Here is an 18,245-nt window from a genome sequence, read left to right as displayed (position 1 = left end):
ACTACACTTCTAGTCCAAATCAAAACGGAGAAAAGGAAAAAATAGAGAAAAAGACAGCGGAAAAACACTGCAAACAAATTCACTGCAAGGTGAGAGTCAGAGTGTGTGTATGTGTGTCACCTCTGCCCACAAGGAACTCTATAGCTCCTTATTTAGTGTGTATCCTGCATGTGTGGGTTTGTGTTGGAGCGCATTCATCACTTTCAGCAGTGATTCCTACCTCCATCATATCTATCAGCCAGAGCAGCCTTTCCTACAGAGGGGGGAGGGAAGGGGCAGGTGGAAGTGAGGGAGGGTTATGGAGGTGGAAGAAAAACATAACCTATGAAATATCAGCTGATTTTTTCAATCTCAACAGGAAGCCACTCAAATGTGTCAGTGTTCAGCACGACAAAGTCCACACATCGCTTCTACAGCAGAATCTGTTACAATCCATGGAAATATATCACAATATCCTGTCTGCCCCTCTCTGTCTCTCTCTTTCACACACACACACACACACACACACACACACACACACACACAGACACAGACACAGACACAGACACACACACAGACACACACACAGCCAGCTGAGAGGGAGAGTGAGCAGACAGCCAAACAGAGAGGGAACCAATCACAATCCAAACAGAGAGACAGCGAGGCAGAGCAGAAAAATAAAGGTGCATCCATCCAAATTATTTGTACCAGAATGAAATCTTAAATAAGGGCAGCATATGGACTATTAAAGCGAAGCAAAGAGGGCTACAGAGAGCTAACATTTTCACCCCAAAATACCCAGATTTGGACACATTTTGTGTTTCCACGCAACGAAAAATTCTCACATAAAAAAGACAAAGTGGCCATCTAATCTAGCTCAGGAGTTCACATTAAATCAAGAATACTCAACTAATCAGCCAACTAATAAACCCAGCCTACCCGAGCAGAGCTGAGGGTGGTGTTGGTCATGAAGCTGGCTGAGGACGAGGTCAGGGTGTCCGGGTACGACACCATGGACAGGGAGTCCTGTTGGAGTGCCGTGGCTCCGGCTGTCCCCTGTCGTGCCTTTAGAGCCTGAATTTCACGCCGCAGCACCAACCCGTCAAAATGCTCCAGGTCCTGCGGGGTGACCAAACCTCGCACCTCTGACAGCAGAGAGAACTGAGGGGAGGAAGGAAGGTACAGTGGGGCAGAAACAAGAGGGCAGGGCAAAGGTGTGATGTAACAGACTCACCGGGCACCAGCTAACAGGCACCAACAAAACTAAAGCTTAGTTTAAACTGAGCAGATTCTTAAGCCTTTGTTTAAATGTTGGTTTAATCATTATATTCCCTTGAAAATAAAGGAAAAATGACCCCAACTGAGTTTTCTGATGATTGAATTACTTTTTAGCTTTATGTCTAAGAACAACAAAAAGGCTCAACAGCTCAACCACAAAGAAAAGCAATGTGTTTATACTTTACAGCAGTTAATGCTCTGTATCAAATATTAGTTAAAAATCATGTTTTTTACATTTTTTTCCCCCAGTACTAAACGCAACTGTTTCAGGAGGTAACAGTGATGATTCCATTCATGGGCTTTTGTCATAAATCTGAAACTCATTCATTCTGGTCATTAAACTGTATTTTATGGCGATCGTTAAACTGGGTTTTCATGTGCGATGCTAGACAGATTAAGTTCAAACCTTGATCAAACTGCTCTTATTTGAAATGAATTTCTCTTGTACTTTTGTACATTTCTAAAACACAAAAGCAAAAACAACCCATCCAGTAAGGAAGTTGTACAGTAGCTCTAGATACAGTAAAGGGCTCTCTGTGGGTTTATGATACAGCGGTGTACTTGAAGAAATTTGAGATAAAATGCCTTTGATTTATTGTGGGTTTTTCTTACAAGGTGAACTACTGCAGGCAGTGAGAAAATCAAGAGACTTTTAAGAGCCGAGGAGGAAGAAAAAACAAAACAGAACTGTGAGCATAGGCAAAAAGCCTGGGCATAAATCTCAGAAGGGCTCAGAAGACTTCAATGCAAAGCTCACAGCTCACACACGCAGACTGTACAGGAGTACCGAGTCTGGCGTGGAGAAAGCTGATTCTCTTTTGATCTTTATCTTTCCTTTCTCAAACAAACGTCCTCTGCCTTCACCTTTGCGTGTGTGTTGAGCAGCTCAAACAGCGCCACGACCAGCTGCTCCACCCCAATGTGTCCGTCCCGGTACTCCTCCACGTAGTAGCCCATGGTCTGCCGCTCCGCCTCCGTCAGCAAGTGGCGCGCCTGCTCTTCCAGCATGGCCCGCGACTGGTTCACCAGGCTGGACAGGGTCACCTGAGAGCCCGCCACGCCTTTATAAAACCCAGGCTGGTGTCAGTGGTGCAAAGGAGAAAAAAAAAGATGAGATGGAGAAGATATTTTTTAATCTATTTATTGGATTTTTATAGTAATTGATTTTATTTTTCATGTCTTGGACGATGGACCGAGAAGAAAAGAATAATGAGGAAGAGATGAAAAATAGGCCAAGGAGAGAAATGGAAGTAGCTGTGATATAGGATTTTACAGAAAATGAAGAGGTGGGGAGGATGATGGAGAAGAAGAGGATGAGGGTGGAGAGGAGGAATGAAACATGAGGAAAGAATGAGGAGAACAATGCAGAGAAAAGGAGGAGGGTTAGAAGTGAGGTGAAGCAGGAGGGTCAAGCAGATGTGAATGGGAAGGTTCAGGGGAGGGATGAGAGAGAGGGAGGAAAATGTGAGGAAGGAGAGGGATCAGAAAGGCAGGGAAGCAGAAATGAGGAAGGGGGGAAGAGTTTGATGGAAATGCTGGAGTGAGGAGGATGTGGAGAAAAGAGGGCAGGCAGATATTTAGCGTGGCAGGAGGTGAAAACTGAAAAGGACGACGGTGATTGAGGAAGGAGAATGAGAACACAGGAAGAGTAGGAGGAAGAAGTGATGGATAGGGAGGAAAGAGGGGGAGATAACCGCAAAGACCCAGGGGTGACGGGGGAGCGGGAGGATGGTAAGAAAGGAGACGCAGGAAAGAAACCGATGAGGGCGGAGGGAAAAAGAACAAGAACATAAATTACACCCACATGCACTGAACTAACCATCAGCCTTCTCATCCCAAAAGTATAAATTATCATCCTACTTCCTTCTTCCTGCTGTCCTGCCATCATCCATTATCATTAATGCTATGTAGCACTCACACCACAGCTTGCAGCAGGGCAGAAACTGTTCTGTTCACACATGTGGGTGGCAGGTTTTTTTTTTGTTTTTTTTTTACAGCTTTCATTTCCGTCCCTGGTGTGTCAGCTGGCATCTCTGCCAATCAGAATGACACTCTGGCACTTCAGAAACTGATGAGCTGCCAATATCACTTCCCTGCTCCATATCTGCTCCTTTTTTTTTTTTGCTCTCTGCTGGTTCGTTTTCTTTTCTCAGTTATCTGCTCGCTAACATGCAGCTTTTCTTTAATTAACTCCTTAATCAAAGACACCACTTCAAAGTCACAGCTTCAGGGTCTGTGTCTGCCTGCATTCACACAAGACGGAAACAGGAGGAAGAACCAGGCCCGGCATCGTCTTCCCTGCTCCTCCTTCAATCTCTGCCTCCTCCTCCTCCTCCTCAAACTCTTGCCTGCACTCGTCCATCTGTATCACAGACAGTAGTAGTCCCAGTGTCCTGGTCTGAGCAGAGCCAACAACTGTTTAATGCCCAAGGTGAACTCTGTCGCTACCCTGCCTGAATCTTAATCACCTCAATGCTTACCACGAAAATCTTTCTAAAGCATCCGCCTCACGGTTACTTAGCTCAAGGGCGCCATTGAGTGAACCGATGGGACCACATGAGGCATGTGAGCAGTCAGTCTGTCTCTGGCAGTCGTATTAGAGGGCAGATTGGCACTTGAGGGAGCTAATGAAATTGGTCATCACTCAACTGGAGTGGAACACCTGCAGTCTCCTGCTAACGAGGTGTGCTCGAGGAGGCGATGCATGAGGATGAAGAGAGGGCGCTTTTACTGTAAAAGCACAATTTTACAGTAAATGGACATCCGACAATGCTGGTCCGTTTTTTGGACCCAGTCCATCTCCGAGGTCATTTTCTGGCTGGGTTTATTAAATGCTGCGATCACCTGATTGGCACTTTTATCGCAGTGACCAGAAACAACGACCACCGTCAACATCCAATCGATAAGGAGGAAATAAGATAAAGCCGCACCAAAAGCTGGCCGAGTTAAGACCTGGAAATGTCACACGCCTTATCTCTGCTACATCTTGACTCCATTTAACAATGCCAAGAGAAGAAAAAAAGTTGAGATGAGGTACACAAAGGTATTTTCCAACAGACATGACATCTCGTCTGTGTTTTCTTGGATCACAATTAGTCTCAATATTAACTTCTGGGACACAAAAATCTGCAAGCAAATAGGGGTCATTAATATTCTGAGCTTGTGAAATGGTCACAAATAACTGCCCAGGCTGCAGTTAAAAATAGTTTGTGGATGTGGAATTAAAATTTGTGCATTATGAACAATGAGGTTTCACAGAGTCTGAGAGGTGGACACACAAATGTCCTATCAAAACGCAGTTGAACACTAAACTTTCTTGTCAATATTTTAAGCAGGATTCGTGTATTATTTTGAGTTGTAGAAAGTCAGAGTTAAAAGAAGGAAAGGAACCCCATACAAAAGTTTGGGCACCCCGCGAGATTTGAGCTTTTGGATAACTTTTACCAACATCTCAGGCCTTAATTAGCTTGTTAGGGCTATGGGTTGTTCACAACACTCTAGCGTAGTGGTGCATTGTTCTATTGTGCACCACCACCTCTCCAACTGTTGACTGTTGCACCCAGTGGCACAGGGAACATTCACTGGTAAAGGGAAGAATGGACTCAATTAAATACCAGCAAACTCTGGAAGTAAACATCCTACTGTCTGTAAAAAAGCTGAAGTGAAAAGAGCATGACTTCCTCAACAGGGTAGTGATCCTAAACACATATCAAAATTCACAATGGACTGCCTCTAGAGGCCCAAGCTGAAGGTTTTGCCATGGCCCTCACAGTCCCCCAACCTGAACGTCATTTAAAACCTGTGGATAGACCTCAATAGAGCAGTGCATGCACAACAAGCCAGGAATCTCACAAAACCTTTTGCAGGAAGAATGGGCAAAAATCCCCCAAACAAGAAGTGAAAGACTCTTGGCTGGTGACTCATGTTTACAAGCTGTGATACTTTACAAAGGGGGTGTTACGAAGCACTGACCATGCAGGGTGCCCAAACTGCGGGCCCTTTTACTTTTTTGTTATTTTGAACCTGTAACAGGTAGAAACAAAAAAGTAATCTTGTTTAAAACACCCAAGAAATGTGTCATCCTTAACTTTATGATCTTTTACTCACTTTGCTAGAAATTTTGACCAAGAGTACCCAAACTTTTTCATGCCACTGTATCTGTGAACATAACTCAGAATATCTCATCTTATGTCTTTCACACGAGGGCTTTCTGAAACCCGGGCAAATGGCTGACTGAGCCGCTGAGTTGAAGAGGCCTGCATGGCTGTCAAGAACCTCTTTGTACCAACAACCAAAAAACAAATGGGTTGACTAACACTGCTGGATTCAAGCTGGATTCAAAACAAAAAAAAAAAAAGAAACAAAAAAAGAAAGAAAGAAAGATAAGAAAAGAAAAGAAAAGGTCTGCAGCAGTTCAGAGAAACACATGGCTGAGTAAAGCCTGTAAAAACTTGGGCAGTACAGTTCATAAAGTGCTTCTTCCCAAGCCTAGAAATTATGTTCCCTGATTTTATTTCTTTTCACAATTATGCTGTGCTAACAAACCTAATCACTGGATCATGCTCACATCTTCTTCATGTTTGATTTCCTCATTATGTTAATGAGAAAATGTTAATAGAAAATGCTGAAAATTCTTGATTGTGACTGGTTGGAAGGTGTGAGATCAGCTTTTATTAACCAGACAATATAATCAGACAGTTGTATTAAGCTGTAGGCAAGGACAGCAACAGTGGGACTCGGCTAAAGATGGTCGAACTAATGTTATTTACCACCAACAAATGAAGATAAGCAGCTTCTCACTGAGAGCCACGCAAATTTTATTCCCAAAGTGTTTGACATTTGCTTGAATGTAGATGCTCGAATCAGCTAAATGTTAAATGAATGTTGAAATAAGCTTTGGTGAAGTGGGATAACCTGCAGGCTGAGGGACATCTTCAGGCTGAAGGGCAGAGGTAGGTTAGAGGGCCAGAGAGGCCATGTGGTCAAAACTGCACAACAGAGCCAGAACCCCCCCCCCAACAGAGAGGAGGCCTGTGAATGACAGAGAGCTCGTAACGCTATCTCTGCTTGAAAGCCAGTTTCTATGCTTCGGTTCAGCAGACTGCAGCGATATTCTCTGGCAATCAGTAAATTTCTCTCTCTCTCCCAATTTGAAAAGTTTGTCATCAAGATTTTAAAACTCCGAGCTCAGCCTTTTGAACCTCATCCTGTTTAGATCGATGTCGCCTAGCAACGCAAACAGCAGGGATTCTGAGGCTCAGGAACTATATTGATCATGATGTTTAAAACAGAAGAGTGAGCTCTAGGCAAGAGTCTGTGGTATAAGAAGGGCTATATAACCCCATCACATCATATTTTATATATACATATCACACAAAATGGCAATAAGCAAGATGTGTCCAGTGTTAAAGGCTTCTGGCTACATCCCTTGGTGGGTGTGTATTTAAGAGGAAAGCAAACAATATGCTTATCTTCTTGAGACAGTCACACTAAACCCGCAAAACAAATACATATAAAGAAGTACAAGTGAGCCAGCAATCAGATAAATAAATGAAAATAAAAAAAGCTGAAGAGCTAAAAGCAAGGACAAAAATAATCCAAAAAAAAAAAACAAACCAAAACAAAACATACATTAGAAACTAATGACACTAAAACATTTTTCATTTTTTCACCAATTTTTCATTAATTAAAAACTGTAGCTATTAAAAAACATTATATTAAATAACTCATAAAATTCCTACATTAACTGATCCTAAGGTGTGATCCAGATAGATCTTTCCGTTTATTATTACCTGACAAAATAATCTTAACTCAAGGTTCACTTAGCAGCTTTTTTCCAGAGCTTTCAACTGCCTCTCATCAACGAATGGAGTTGCTCACTTGTCTGCCAGTGGACGGCTCGGACAAAGGAAAACATTACAATGGACGATGAGGACAGCGGCCAACAGTCACTCCAGGAAAAAAAGATCATTCACATCTGAGGCCAGAAGCCTGGATGTTATTTTTCTGGCAGGGAGTTTAAACCCTTTTCTCTGAAAATGAAAACAGGAGGAGGAGAATCACCAAAAAGAAGGAAGAGGAAATATTGCCGTGCCAACGCTATAAAAATGGATTGCACACGATAGTGGCACAGATTGTGATTGACCTGTCGGGGCAGATCCTGGTATTAAAACCTGAGGCCTACGGAGAGAACAAGTGTACCTCTGCCTCTTAATTCCATCACCGGCTCCCAGCTGACAGAGCCTCAAGGTCTATATGTAAACTTTATGAGAATCTCTGCGAAGCCAGGAAGTTATGATAACAGACATATTTACTACATCATTGGCACTCTCCACAGTGAAACTGACAGATACCTATATGCCCCCAGGGCGGTGCTCTGATTTAATCACACTACAAGCTGTAATGCTCCGGCGTCAGATGGAGAAATAAGTGTCCATCATTGATAACAGTGACCATAAAAGCAGTGCGTTCCGGCCGTGGAGTCAGATCCTGTCCACTGCTCGGTGAAGAGGTTGCGCGCAGCCTCGATCTCATTCTGAACACATGGCCAAGAAGTGAAATCCACCCTGCTCTTATCGCAATTTAGCCCTGCTAATCATCTTCATCAAGGGGATTGATAGTGGTCGCTTATCACTCCAACAGTGTCTCTCAGCCCTCTGTGCCTTTAATCTTTGCGGGTGTGATATTTTGCTCAGGGAGTGAGCACATCTGCTGAATTCTTTCACACATCAGGAATCATTATTCGAAGCAGAATCAATACCTGTGACCGGAATGTTATTAGCTGATGCTGTTAGAGGGTTCGCTGATTTGCAGTGTGCAGCCAGAAAACACATGGATATAGGACAGTATGTCAAACCATAAGCATCTTGGCTGCTAATGGTTAATTTCATTTATTACACATTTGGAGTGGGTTAAGTGGGTATGTAATTTTACTGTGACAATAGCTCACTTTGGAAATGTTTGAGACACTCATGTTGAAACAATACAGTTTTCCAAAATATGAAGTGAAAATATAGTCTGAAAAGTTTGCCTTAGTCACAATCCTACTGCTAGGGGATGTTACCAAGATGGCAACCATATGAACAAACGTCTCTTTCTGAGACTTTGCTTTTAAAGGCTTTGTAAACCCTCATCAGACTCACTGTCAAAGCATTTATTAAGTATTTATATTGCTCCTGAACTCTCTCCAATAGTCGATGTTCTTTCAGGTCTTCAGTCCAGCTGTATGAGAGTTGTTCAAGCTGTACGCTGACATATTTCAGCTGCAGGCTTTAAGTCGTTGCTGCAGTCGTCTTGGAAGTCTTGATGTGTATCATTGAAGAAGAGGGGCAACTGGTTCTTGACATCTTGATGTACATCAAACAGGCTTACAGACATTTTGCTTTCTTAAATCACATCAATTTACCCTCCAGTCTGTCAACAGAAGAACAGCCCATACATATATGTAGCATGTCGTGGTTACTGTGTTGCTAATAGTATTTTTTTGGCTGTTGGAGAGAGTGCGGTAAACAGTTACTTTGTCTCTCCTTGACTTGTTCTACTGCCTGAAAAAAGAGTTGCTCTTGATTGATGGTAAGCTTTATGCTACAGTCTGACACACAGTAAGTGTTGTCAAGTCATGCTGGTGTTTAGTTGTCAGAAGACCTATCAGAAGTATCATGCCTCTATGCAAACTTTGTTTCTTAGTTAGATGAGTTGGCTTCATAATCAACATCCTCTTCTGATTAGACAATTAATGCAAATAAAAGAGACCTGCCATCAGCTGAATAGCACACACAGGAAGACAACAACGAAGACTCAAACTATCCTAATTTATAAACCTGTGCTGTTGCTCACCTTCATAATATCTAAGCTAAGCATTCTGACCAGCTATCTCAAATAAATACCCTTTACTGGTAACTGAAATTACAATTGTAACATCTCTATGTATGTATGCTCATGAATCAGCTTGTCAACAGTGTGTGAAATAGAGCACTTGTTGTGGATGTTGATTCCAGATGGGCTTCCCTGTCTTGTTTGATTATCTTAATCTGCAAGTTATCAGTTAGAAAAAATGAGTTGAGTGACAGGATGTAAAAAGAGCAACAACGCTGTCACATTAGATAGACAAACCCTTCCAGAAGCTGCGTGAAACAGGCAAGTGAACCATTTCTTTCTTGCATAAAGGGAACACAGAGTTACACACAAAACAAACTAAAAAACACAGTGAAGGCTTGAGTGTGAAGTATAATCATTGGGAGTGTAACCCAGTACCATCTCTGATTAAGCTGCCTTATCTTTTCTCACTCACACATTTGGACACAGCATGTATAAGCTTGCGTTTTGTTATTCAAACCAGAATGAAATTCTTTGCAGCCTTGTGGTACAGTAAATACTAATTTCGGGAGCTGAATTGGGATTTGTGAGGTACAATTTACTCCCTATCTGAGTGTGTTTATCATTCCATTCAGGCCAGTGGATTTTATTCAGCTATTATTCACAAAATGTCTACTTCCTTTCATTTAGCCTCAACCTTGCTTGTCTTTTCAAGTGCAGGGAATCCAATTCCCTTTTTTGTTGTTTGCTGCCCATGCTGTTCTGTAAAACCTCCGAAAAATGTGACAAATCCATTATGAACTGTGTATGCTAGCTGTGTGTCCAAAAATACCTTGCCAGTGAAAAACAGGCAAAGACTCACAATTAAATTTGTCTTGAGTTTTAGGAACCATCAGTTTTCAACTTTGCAGGATTTATCTTGACGGTAAAAGCGAGACATCTTCAGGTTCAGCTCGCTAGCTTTTATGTTTGAATACCAGCAGGTTTTGAATTTTATCGTTGAGTACCTCAAATGTACCTCATGACATCCATCTTGGTTGGTTTTTCTGACTGAGTTTTAAATATACATGAAAGGGAGAAAGTTTTACGTCAGTCTTGGAGATCACGTGTCTGAGAAACATGACATCTGTTTCAGCGTTGCACAAGGCAGCTGTCTCGGTCCATTAATGTTGTCACGATCCATGCTGCCACTTGGTGACAACATTAGTGAGCACAATGTATGTTTCCATAGTTACGTGGATGAAACACAATTGTACATCTCTGCCAAACCAAATGATGCTGCAGTTATAGATTCAATTTGTGACTTTAGATGAGGTCATATGAGGACAAAACTGAAATCCTACCAGTTGGCTACAAAAAAAAAAAAATAGAAACACTCTTTAGTAATCTGGGAAAATTAATTCCTTAGATTAAATCTGAGGTTAGAAGTCTTGGTGTTACTCTATTCTTTTCCAACTTAGTAACATTGCCAAGCTATGACCATCTATAAAACAAAAAGATGCTAAAAACTGAAAAAAACAAAACAAAACAAAACTCCTCAAACCCTCACAGACTTCAGCTCATTCAAAACTTTGCAGCTCAGCTATTAAACAGAACCAAGAGGAGAGAGCACGTTAGTCCAGTTTTAGCTGCTCTGCACTGGCTTCCTGTAACGTTTGACTTTAAGGTCCGCCTCCTTGTATACAAAGCCCTTAATGGACAAGGACCAAGCTACATTGCTAACTCCATTGTTCACTATTTGCCCTCAAGAGTGCTGTGATCATCTGCTGCTGGTTAATTGGAAGTTTCCAGCGACAGCTAAAAGAAAATCAGGGATGCAGCCTTCATTCATTACGCCCCAAAGCTCTGGAACACACTACCTATAGATTTGCACATATGCACTGCTGTACTTCTTAGAAATTGTTGTATTTTAATTGATTTTGCAATCTATATACTCAGTTTAACCTTATTATTTTTGTTATTCAATGAGTTCTATTTCCATCTTATGTTATGCAACCTCTTTTCTTTTTTCATCCTTATTTTTATTTTATTTTTACTATTATTATTAAGTGGGTTTTATTCTCCATCTTATTTTTACATTCACTTTCCCCATTTCAGGCTCCAATAAGCAAATTAGGCTCGACTGACAAAAGCAATAGTTACCATTGTTATTTGCTCTAATACATTTGGCTGTTGCTCTAACAACATTCATTTGCTCTAGATCAGGGCCCAAATTGGGTCAGAGCAGAATTAATGATTGAGAACTGCTTTGTGACCTATCCTTAATTAATTAGCTTATCGGTCTGGCTTGGCCTTTGGGCTGCAATTATATAATGTTGGGGGGGGGCAGACGATGTGACCTCTGGGATGCACTGAATCTCCAGGCACCAAATAGAGATGACAAGATGATGCAGAACGCTATAAGAACACAACTCTGTTAGCTTGTTGCAGCAGTGCAATCACCAGCAGATCATTCGAACACAGATTAATATTTATGCTGGGGATGTGTTGACATAGCGTGAGGTTATCAGTGGGGGTCGACTCTCACAGAGGTTCTCTGGCTCACATGGAGGAGCAGCAGGGCGGTGAATTATCACCTCCTTTCCTGATGCCTAGCCCTAAAGCCCTGCTGCTACATATCTTCCCCTCTTAATGCCCCCTCTCTCTCCCTCCGTTTCTGTGTGTGTGTCACTCTCTCTCACACACATGCATGCAGATTATCATACACACATATTCAAACACAGGTGGCAGCAGCCAGTCCACCTACATATACTTTAGTTGTCTTTGCTCATTCTGAGCTTGTACACTTTGATTCTCATCATAAAAACGTGTGGTTTTATTTTATTTTTTTTTTTTATGCCTTTATGCCTACTGGAGCAGTGAGCGATAGTCACGTGCTTTTACATTAAAGCACCCGAAAACTAGAAAGACATGAATCAAAACATGATCAAAAATATGTGGCAACCCAAACAAAGCATGTAGGCAGCTGAACATTACACCCATAGATCACTGTTTACCATCTCATTCCATAAACATGGGCAGTGTTTGCCGTCAGTACTGGTGTTCCAGTTCATCTCAAGCCGTTTGGATGGGGCTGAGATCAAAGCTCTGTGCATCCATGCAGTCAAGTTCTACACCAAACTGGGAGAACTACGTCTTTATGGGCCTAGCTCTGCACATGGTGGTGAGAGTCGAACACAAACTGCTGCCACAAAGTTAGAAATGCACTGTTGTCTAAAATACAATTTTATCTAGCATTAAGATTTATCTCTACTCCAAAATTTAAAAAAACACACAAAACAGCCCCAGACCAAAAGTACATAAACACATGCATGCTGTATTTCCTTTTAACAGTCTTAAGTTAGAAAAAGGAAAACATCCTCACGAAAACTCAGCTAATGTACATCATCAGGGCTGTGTAGCTGTGGTTTGATCAGATTTGATTGACAGCAGTGTCTTCCTGGCAACACAAGCAAACAACCCAACAACCGACATCAGATTCTGAATCTTGCTTTGTTTCATTCTGACAGGTGAAACTACCTTTTCGAACGCAGTCTTGGGTACAGACAAAACATAAAATAATAAATCTTTCATGTAAAAGAACCAATATGGTGGCTCAGACTAAGAAAGTGATTAGGGAAATAGAGGCTGTGAATAGAGAGGCGTGGGCGAAGACGAGCGAAAAGGCCTCGATAATGAAAATAGGACAACCCAGCACAGCCACATCACAAACTAACACTTGGAAATGCATGCAAACATATACACGCATGCATTAAGATGTACATACACATAAAAACACACAAACATACACACACACATACACACAAGGCCACTGCTTAGGACTGTTTGATGTGGGAGATCAAATGACCCCCATCAAATAATATGTATTTCAGGAAGGTCAGTCTATAGGACGAGGGTTTGAATTGGATGCACAGCATGGTTCAAGCAGCATGACACAAGACCAACAATATTATAGTGTTTACACCTTGTCAAAATCACTTCAATGACCATGAGGCGTTCATGTACTGTAGCAAAGGACTGTAGAGGACATGGACTGATTTAAAGATAGTGACACTGGTACACATGGAGAGAAGAGTTAGCATTTAACTCAAAGCGTGACTGTGTGTGAGTACAGCATGGCTGTGGACTCTTAGTCTGGTTAATTCATAGTAAGAAAAACGTACAAGAAATACAACTGTATGTTAATCCCAGTGCTCTTGCACTTCGCAGTGGTCAAGACAAAGAAATAATTCAGTGCAGAGATAAACCAAAAAAAAATACTGCTGTACAGACTACATATAGCAGACAAAGCTGTCCTCGGACCAATATTTTAAAGACCTGTTTCAGGCCATAATAAGCTTTCTGGCCTGGGTATAAATATTTCTGTAAAAGGGAAATAGCTGAATTGCTGCTATTTGTGAAGTCCAGAGGGCACATTACATGTTGTTCACATGATTTATCTCGGCAAAACAGGCTGAACACCTCTCTGATTTATATATGCCTAATGCCCTGCTCTGCTATAAATAAGGAAAATAAGGACTAGACAGTAGAATGAATTTAATTAAGTATTAGGTAACCATTTGTTTTATCACAACTACAATGGAAGAGAGAATCTAAGAAATCTCAGAATGAGCTTGTTCTGTGCTCTCCCCTCAGTCCAAGGAAACTTTAACAGAAGGAACGGTCATTATATCATAACACCAACACTGTAATGTTCTGCTTGTGTTCAGCTAACTTACTAACCTTCGTCTGTTAGCAACCACAATCACAGTCTTAACGTAACTTGCATGCATACATTTTTGAATTAACATGCAAATCAAATACAAAGTACCTCGAAAATGCACGAAACAGTAGCTAAATAACAACACACCATAATAACGGTGCCTCCACCACCCAGACTGATGAAGAAGAGAAGCGACAGGTGGAGTGATCAACCCTTTCACCACTATGCTAACTGCACTGAGAACATTCAAGTGTGGCACCAATGTGCGTTAACGTGCTACGCAGTGACATAAGGACCCCTCCTTCTTTAGTATCTTTGCCTCGGTCAGAGATATCTAAATGAAATGTCAGTGTAAAGTCTGTGTGACAGCTTTCTTTTCAACCTGAGTGGATTGCAAAATGTCTTTTAAAGGTCAGTGATCAGCTCCATCGCCTTCACTGTAAAATCAGGATGGGCTCAAACTGCATCAGCATACACACATATATATATGAACTGCATAACCATTATGTTTTTCCCCAAGTCTTCTGATTCCTCACATCTTTGCGTCCATTCAGGAGGAGAATCTAACATTCTTTCTAGTGGCACCAGAACAAACAAGCACATCTTGGTTTCTGACCAGAGTGCAGCGGGGAAACTGTGCCAAATACCATGGTACAGAGACACAGTCATAGCTGTGTGGCACGATCCTCCACCTCCCACTGATTGGCCAACACCTGCGGGAAAGATTAGGAGTGCCCCCTGCAGTGGTGTGTGCTATCCAGGGCCCCTTCTACGACGGGGTGTTACATAGACAGATAGTCCACTTTTCAGTAACTGATCATGTGGACCACTGTGGGATTTACCCCAGGTGCTGCACACTCTGGGGGGCCCCGCATTCGAGCCAAAGTCCCGCTCCCTCTTTTAGTTGTATCCATTAAAACAGAGCGTCCTCCTAACCCTGACGTCAGCTAAGAGGGTCTGTCTGTCTCACCGTCCTGCCTCTCTATCAGAAAAGATAGGAGCACAGCAGCTTTATTATCAAACTTCACAGCTCTTAGAGGGCTACGCCTACACTCATAGAACCAGGAGTTACAGTGCATAACTTAAGGTACGTCTGCAACTATGGAAATGTTGAAGAGAATCTTTAAATAGATTTTTATATCAAATTCTTAGCTCTCCTTGTGTTTGCTTTTGGCAGTAACGCTGTGAGAGGGCACGTGAAACTTGTGAGACAAAGAAAACAGTCATTCAGTATAACTGCAACATCAGAGGTGCGAATTGAACTTGAGACTTTTGTCACGTCACCTTGACTTCACAGTGAGCTGTGGAATCAAGCAAAAATACTAAACATATACTCTAAAAAGCATTTCCACAAAAATGGTACAGGTCCCATAAATGATGCTCTCCAGACGGGAAAATTTAAAACGTTGCTTAATCTTGTACAAGGACGACCTTTCAAGGCAGAAAACAGAGTAAACCAGTATTTCTGACCCCCTTGTCTTCTAGTCCAGCCCACAGTCCCACCTCAACAGTCGCAGTATGGCACCTTTCACAGTTCTGGAAGTTTTTCATTTGAAAGAGTTATTTCTCTTCAACACACTGGATAAGAGACCGGATAGAAAGTCAAGTGTCCTGTAAATTCTTTGAGAGGATGAAAGCAACCAAGTGGTCATGAATTTTCCAGGCTGACTAGAGCAGAAATGCTTATTCATACGCAACCACCACACACAGTCTGTAATCCTGCTGGCATTACAAGCACGAAATACACAGATCAGATTATGCATATGCTGCAGCGGCGAAGCTTTGACTGACACCATCAATATGCTGTCATAGCATGAGCACAATTTAAATGTTAATAGAGCAATTGGTCGAGAAACACGACAGCGTTCAAATTTTTAATGAGCTATACTTATGCTTTCCTCTTGCGGTCGCGCAATCAATGACTGTCCTTTCTCATTCAACAAGACGGAAGAAGCACCATGTTGACATAAAGCCACAAAATGTTCAGAGTCACTGGTGGCATGGTTAAATACAAAGTCAAAGGAAGGACACAAGTGGACTGATGAGGCATGAGTTGAACTGAAGATGTGTCGGTCATGAGAGTTAGAATTTGAAAATCCTAATGATGATCACGAACTCGAGCAAAACATCCTAGTTTGGAGGTACAGTCTGTTTTGTTGTCTAGGTATATGAAGATTTGTTTGTTTGGTGAAGAGATGTGTTTGGCAGCCCACAGAGTAGAAATACTGCAACATCTATTAAATGTCCTGCAGATTGTTTGGACGCTACCATCTCAGAGAGATCAGTTAGACTTGCCCCTTATACAATCCATTTTAGTTTTTCTGCCCAAAAAGGGCACTTTTGACTAAAAGGGCAAAATCACAGCCACTGCTGTGCACACTGGTGGTGCGTTATAAGGCAACAGGTCAAAACAAGGTCTATAAATGACTGTTAAACCCTCTTTGAACACAAGTCTGAGAAAATTTGTTCCTTTTCCTCTCAAAATACCTCCCACATCCATCTTCCCTCTCTCTGTTCTCTCAATACAGTGTTGCTACAGTACATTGCCTCCCTCTGTCAAGTGAGGACTGTCCATCAGAGCTTCCATAATGAAAAGTGAGCTCTACCACTCACCTTCCTCCCCTCTCTCTCACCCCCTTTCTTTCTCTTCCATCAGCTGCTGTCTCTTCCAACTTTCCTCTCTTTGCCCTCCCCTTATTGCTCTGTTCCACCACACTCGCTCTCACTTTACAAAGTCACAGCCAAAGTCAATAGTAAGGACACACTGTATGGAGAGTCAGTTAAGGACAGCGTGATATAGGATAATAACACAATTTGTTGAGGCTTAATATACCTGATTTAGATTTTAGATTTTGGATTGATACAATCTATATGTAAACCCTAAGGTGGTCTGTTTGGCCCATTTCTGAAGGTTAAGTGTTGTTTAACCAACGCACCACTGTGCTGCTCTCAGCTCCAGTGCCCAGAACGTGCAATACACCCAAACAATCTCCCAAAAGTCAATTGACTGCAGTAGTGCTCCCTCTGCTGCAGGCCAGAACAATCACCCAAGTTAAAGGTGACGAGAAATTGAAAACTAAGAGCAGCAGCCTGTTGGAACATTTGCAAAAATGCAACCAGTCGGTCTGGCCTTTCTTTTTCTGGATAAAATGATTTAAAGCACCAATCGAATATCAAAATTGTCCATTTTTCTATCAATCCACTAACCTATTAACTGACTAACCAGTTCGGTGCAGCAACAACTTCTTTGTCCCCAAAGTCTTTTGTTTCGCTGTTCACTTGTAACTGAGACTGACAGGTACAGCTCGTTCTTTTCCATTCAATGACAAAAGACTGGCTAAAGAGCGATCACTGACCCCACTGACCATCCTCGCTCTTCAATACCATTTTCTAGGTCAGTGGTGGGGTTACCAGACAGTCCGACCTGTAGATAATCATGTCCCAAGAGAAATGCTCAACACACAAGCACACAGATAGTCCTGTATGTCGCGTGCACACATACACACACAAAGAGGAAATTGCCTCTTGCGAATCTCACCTTTCCAGCTGCAGAGGCTCCTTTGTCCACCGGGAAGCTGCAGAGAAACACATGAAGAGGACAAATGAATCACTGCAGGACAGTTGAGCCCTCACACGTATGTGAAATCTTCTACACAGGAGACCGTCATCATGAGCTTCTCCTAAATTCAATGAGCAAACTTTTACAGTCTATAGTGAACAGCTTATTTCACCAGTTTTCCGTCCTCTGTGTCTCAAACACATACATGTACGCTTCAGAGCTGCAGAAAAGAGGATTTGAAATATCTTGACTGACAGCTTTACACCTTTTAATATATTTATCACAGGCTAATAAATGCACAGTGCCACAGATTTTTAAATCTTCATCATGGCTTTCTTGTAAATGTGGCAGAGGGTGCCACACAGAGAGACATTTTTACAGGAAACATGAGGCAAACATATCTTCCAGTCAGCCGTTGAATGAATTCAGGCACACATATCAAGACACACATTGTCTCTTCTGTCTGTTTGTCTGTCTGTCTTATTCCCATTTATTTAGCCCCATTTTCCTGCATGACTGAAATGACAGATAAATGTCTTTACATCCTCAAGTGCCCACAAAGCAACAGGCTTTAAATCCATGTGTAAATGTGACAACTCAAAATGCTGCTTTCAGGGCCAGAAATACCCAAAAATATATAATCAAACCCGAGTCATAAAAATACTGCAATCCCACCTGAAATGGCACATTAAACTCAGCGTGGAGACCTGTTTTGGGATTCAAATTCAATTAGCCCTGTTGACTTTTGAGACCAACTCAACCATTTATTCTCCCTTCATTCTTCATTTTTCAATTGTCTTCTCCCTGGCTGCTGCCTTTGTGCTGGTAGATAATGAGCAGTCTTCAAGGAAGAGATACTGAATGAAACACTGTGTGCAGCACTATAATCGCACTGATATGCAAATGGTAATG

The 18,245-nt window shown here is 41.9% G+C and overlaps 1 protein-coding gene across 1 annotated transcript in view; it reads right to left on the bottom strand.

The window, feature by feature from the left end:
* Positions 1-18,245, bottom strand: part of whrna (whirlin a) — a 123,153-nt gene that overhangs the window by 16,149 nt on the left and 88,759 nt on the right. Inside the window, exons 5-7 of the mRNA XM_076758070.1 lie at positions 17,313-17,349; positions 2,122-2,334; positions 919-1,140 (exon numbers count right to left, since the gene is read on the bottom strand). Of these exons, the coding sequence (XP_076614185.1) occupies positions 919-1,140; positions 2,122-2,334; positions 17,313-17,349 (472 nt within the window). The remainder of the gene's footprint in view (positions 1-918; positions 1,141-2,121; positions 2,335-17,312; positions 17,350-18,245) is intronic.

This window comes from Chaetodon auriga, chromosome 19, assembly GCF_051107435.1.
Source record: "Chaetodon auriga isolate fChaAug3 chromosome 19, fChaAug3.hap1, whole genome shotgun sequence".
Taxonomy (NCBI): Eukaryota; Metazoa; Chordata; class Actinopteri; order Chaetodontiformes; family Chaetodontidae; genus Chaetodon; species Chaetodon auriga.
The sequence above is the reverse complement of the archived record's forward strand: the minus strand, read 5'-3'. Positions and strand labels throughout refer to the sequence as shown.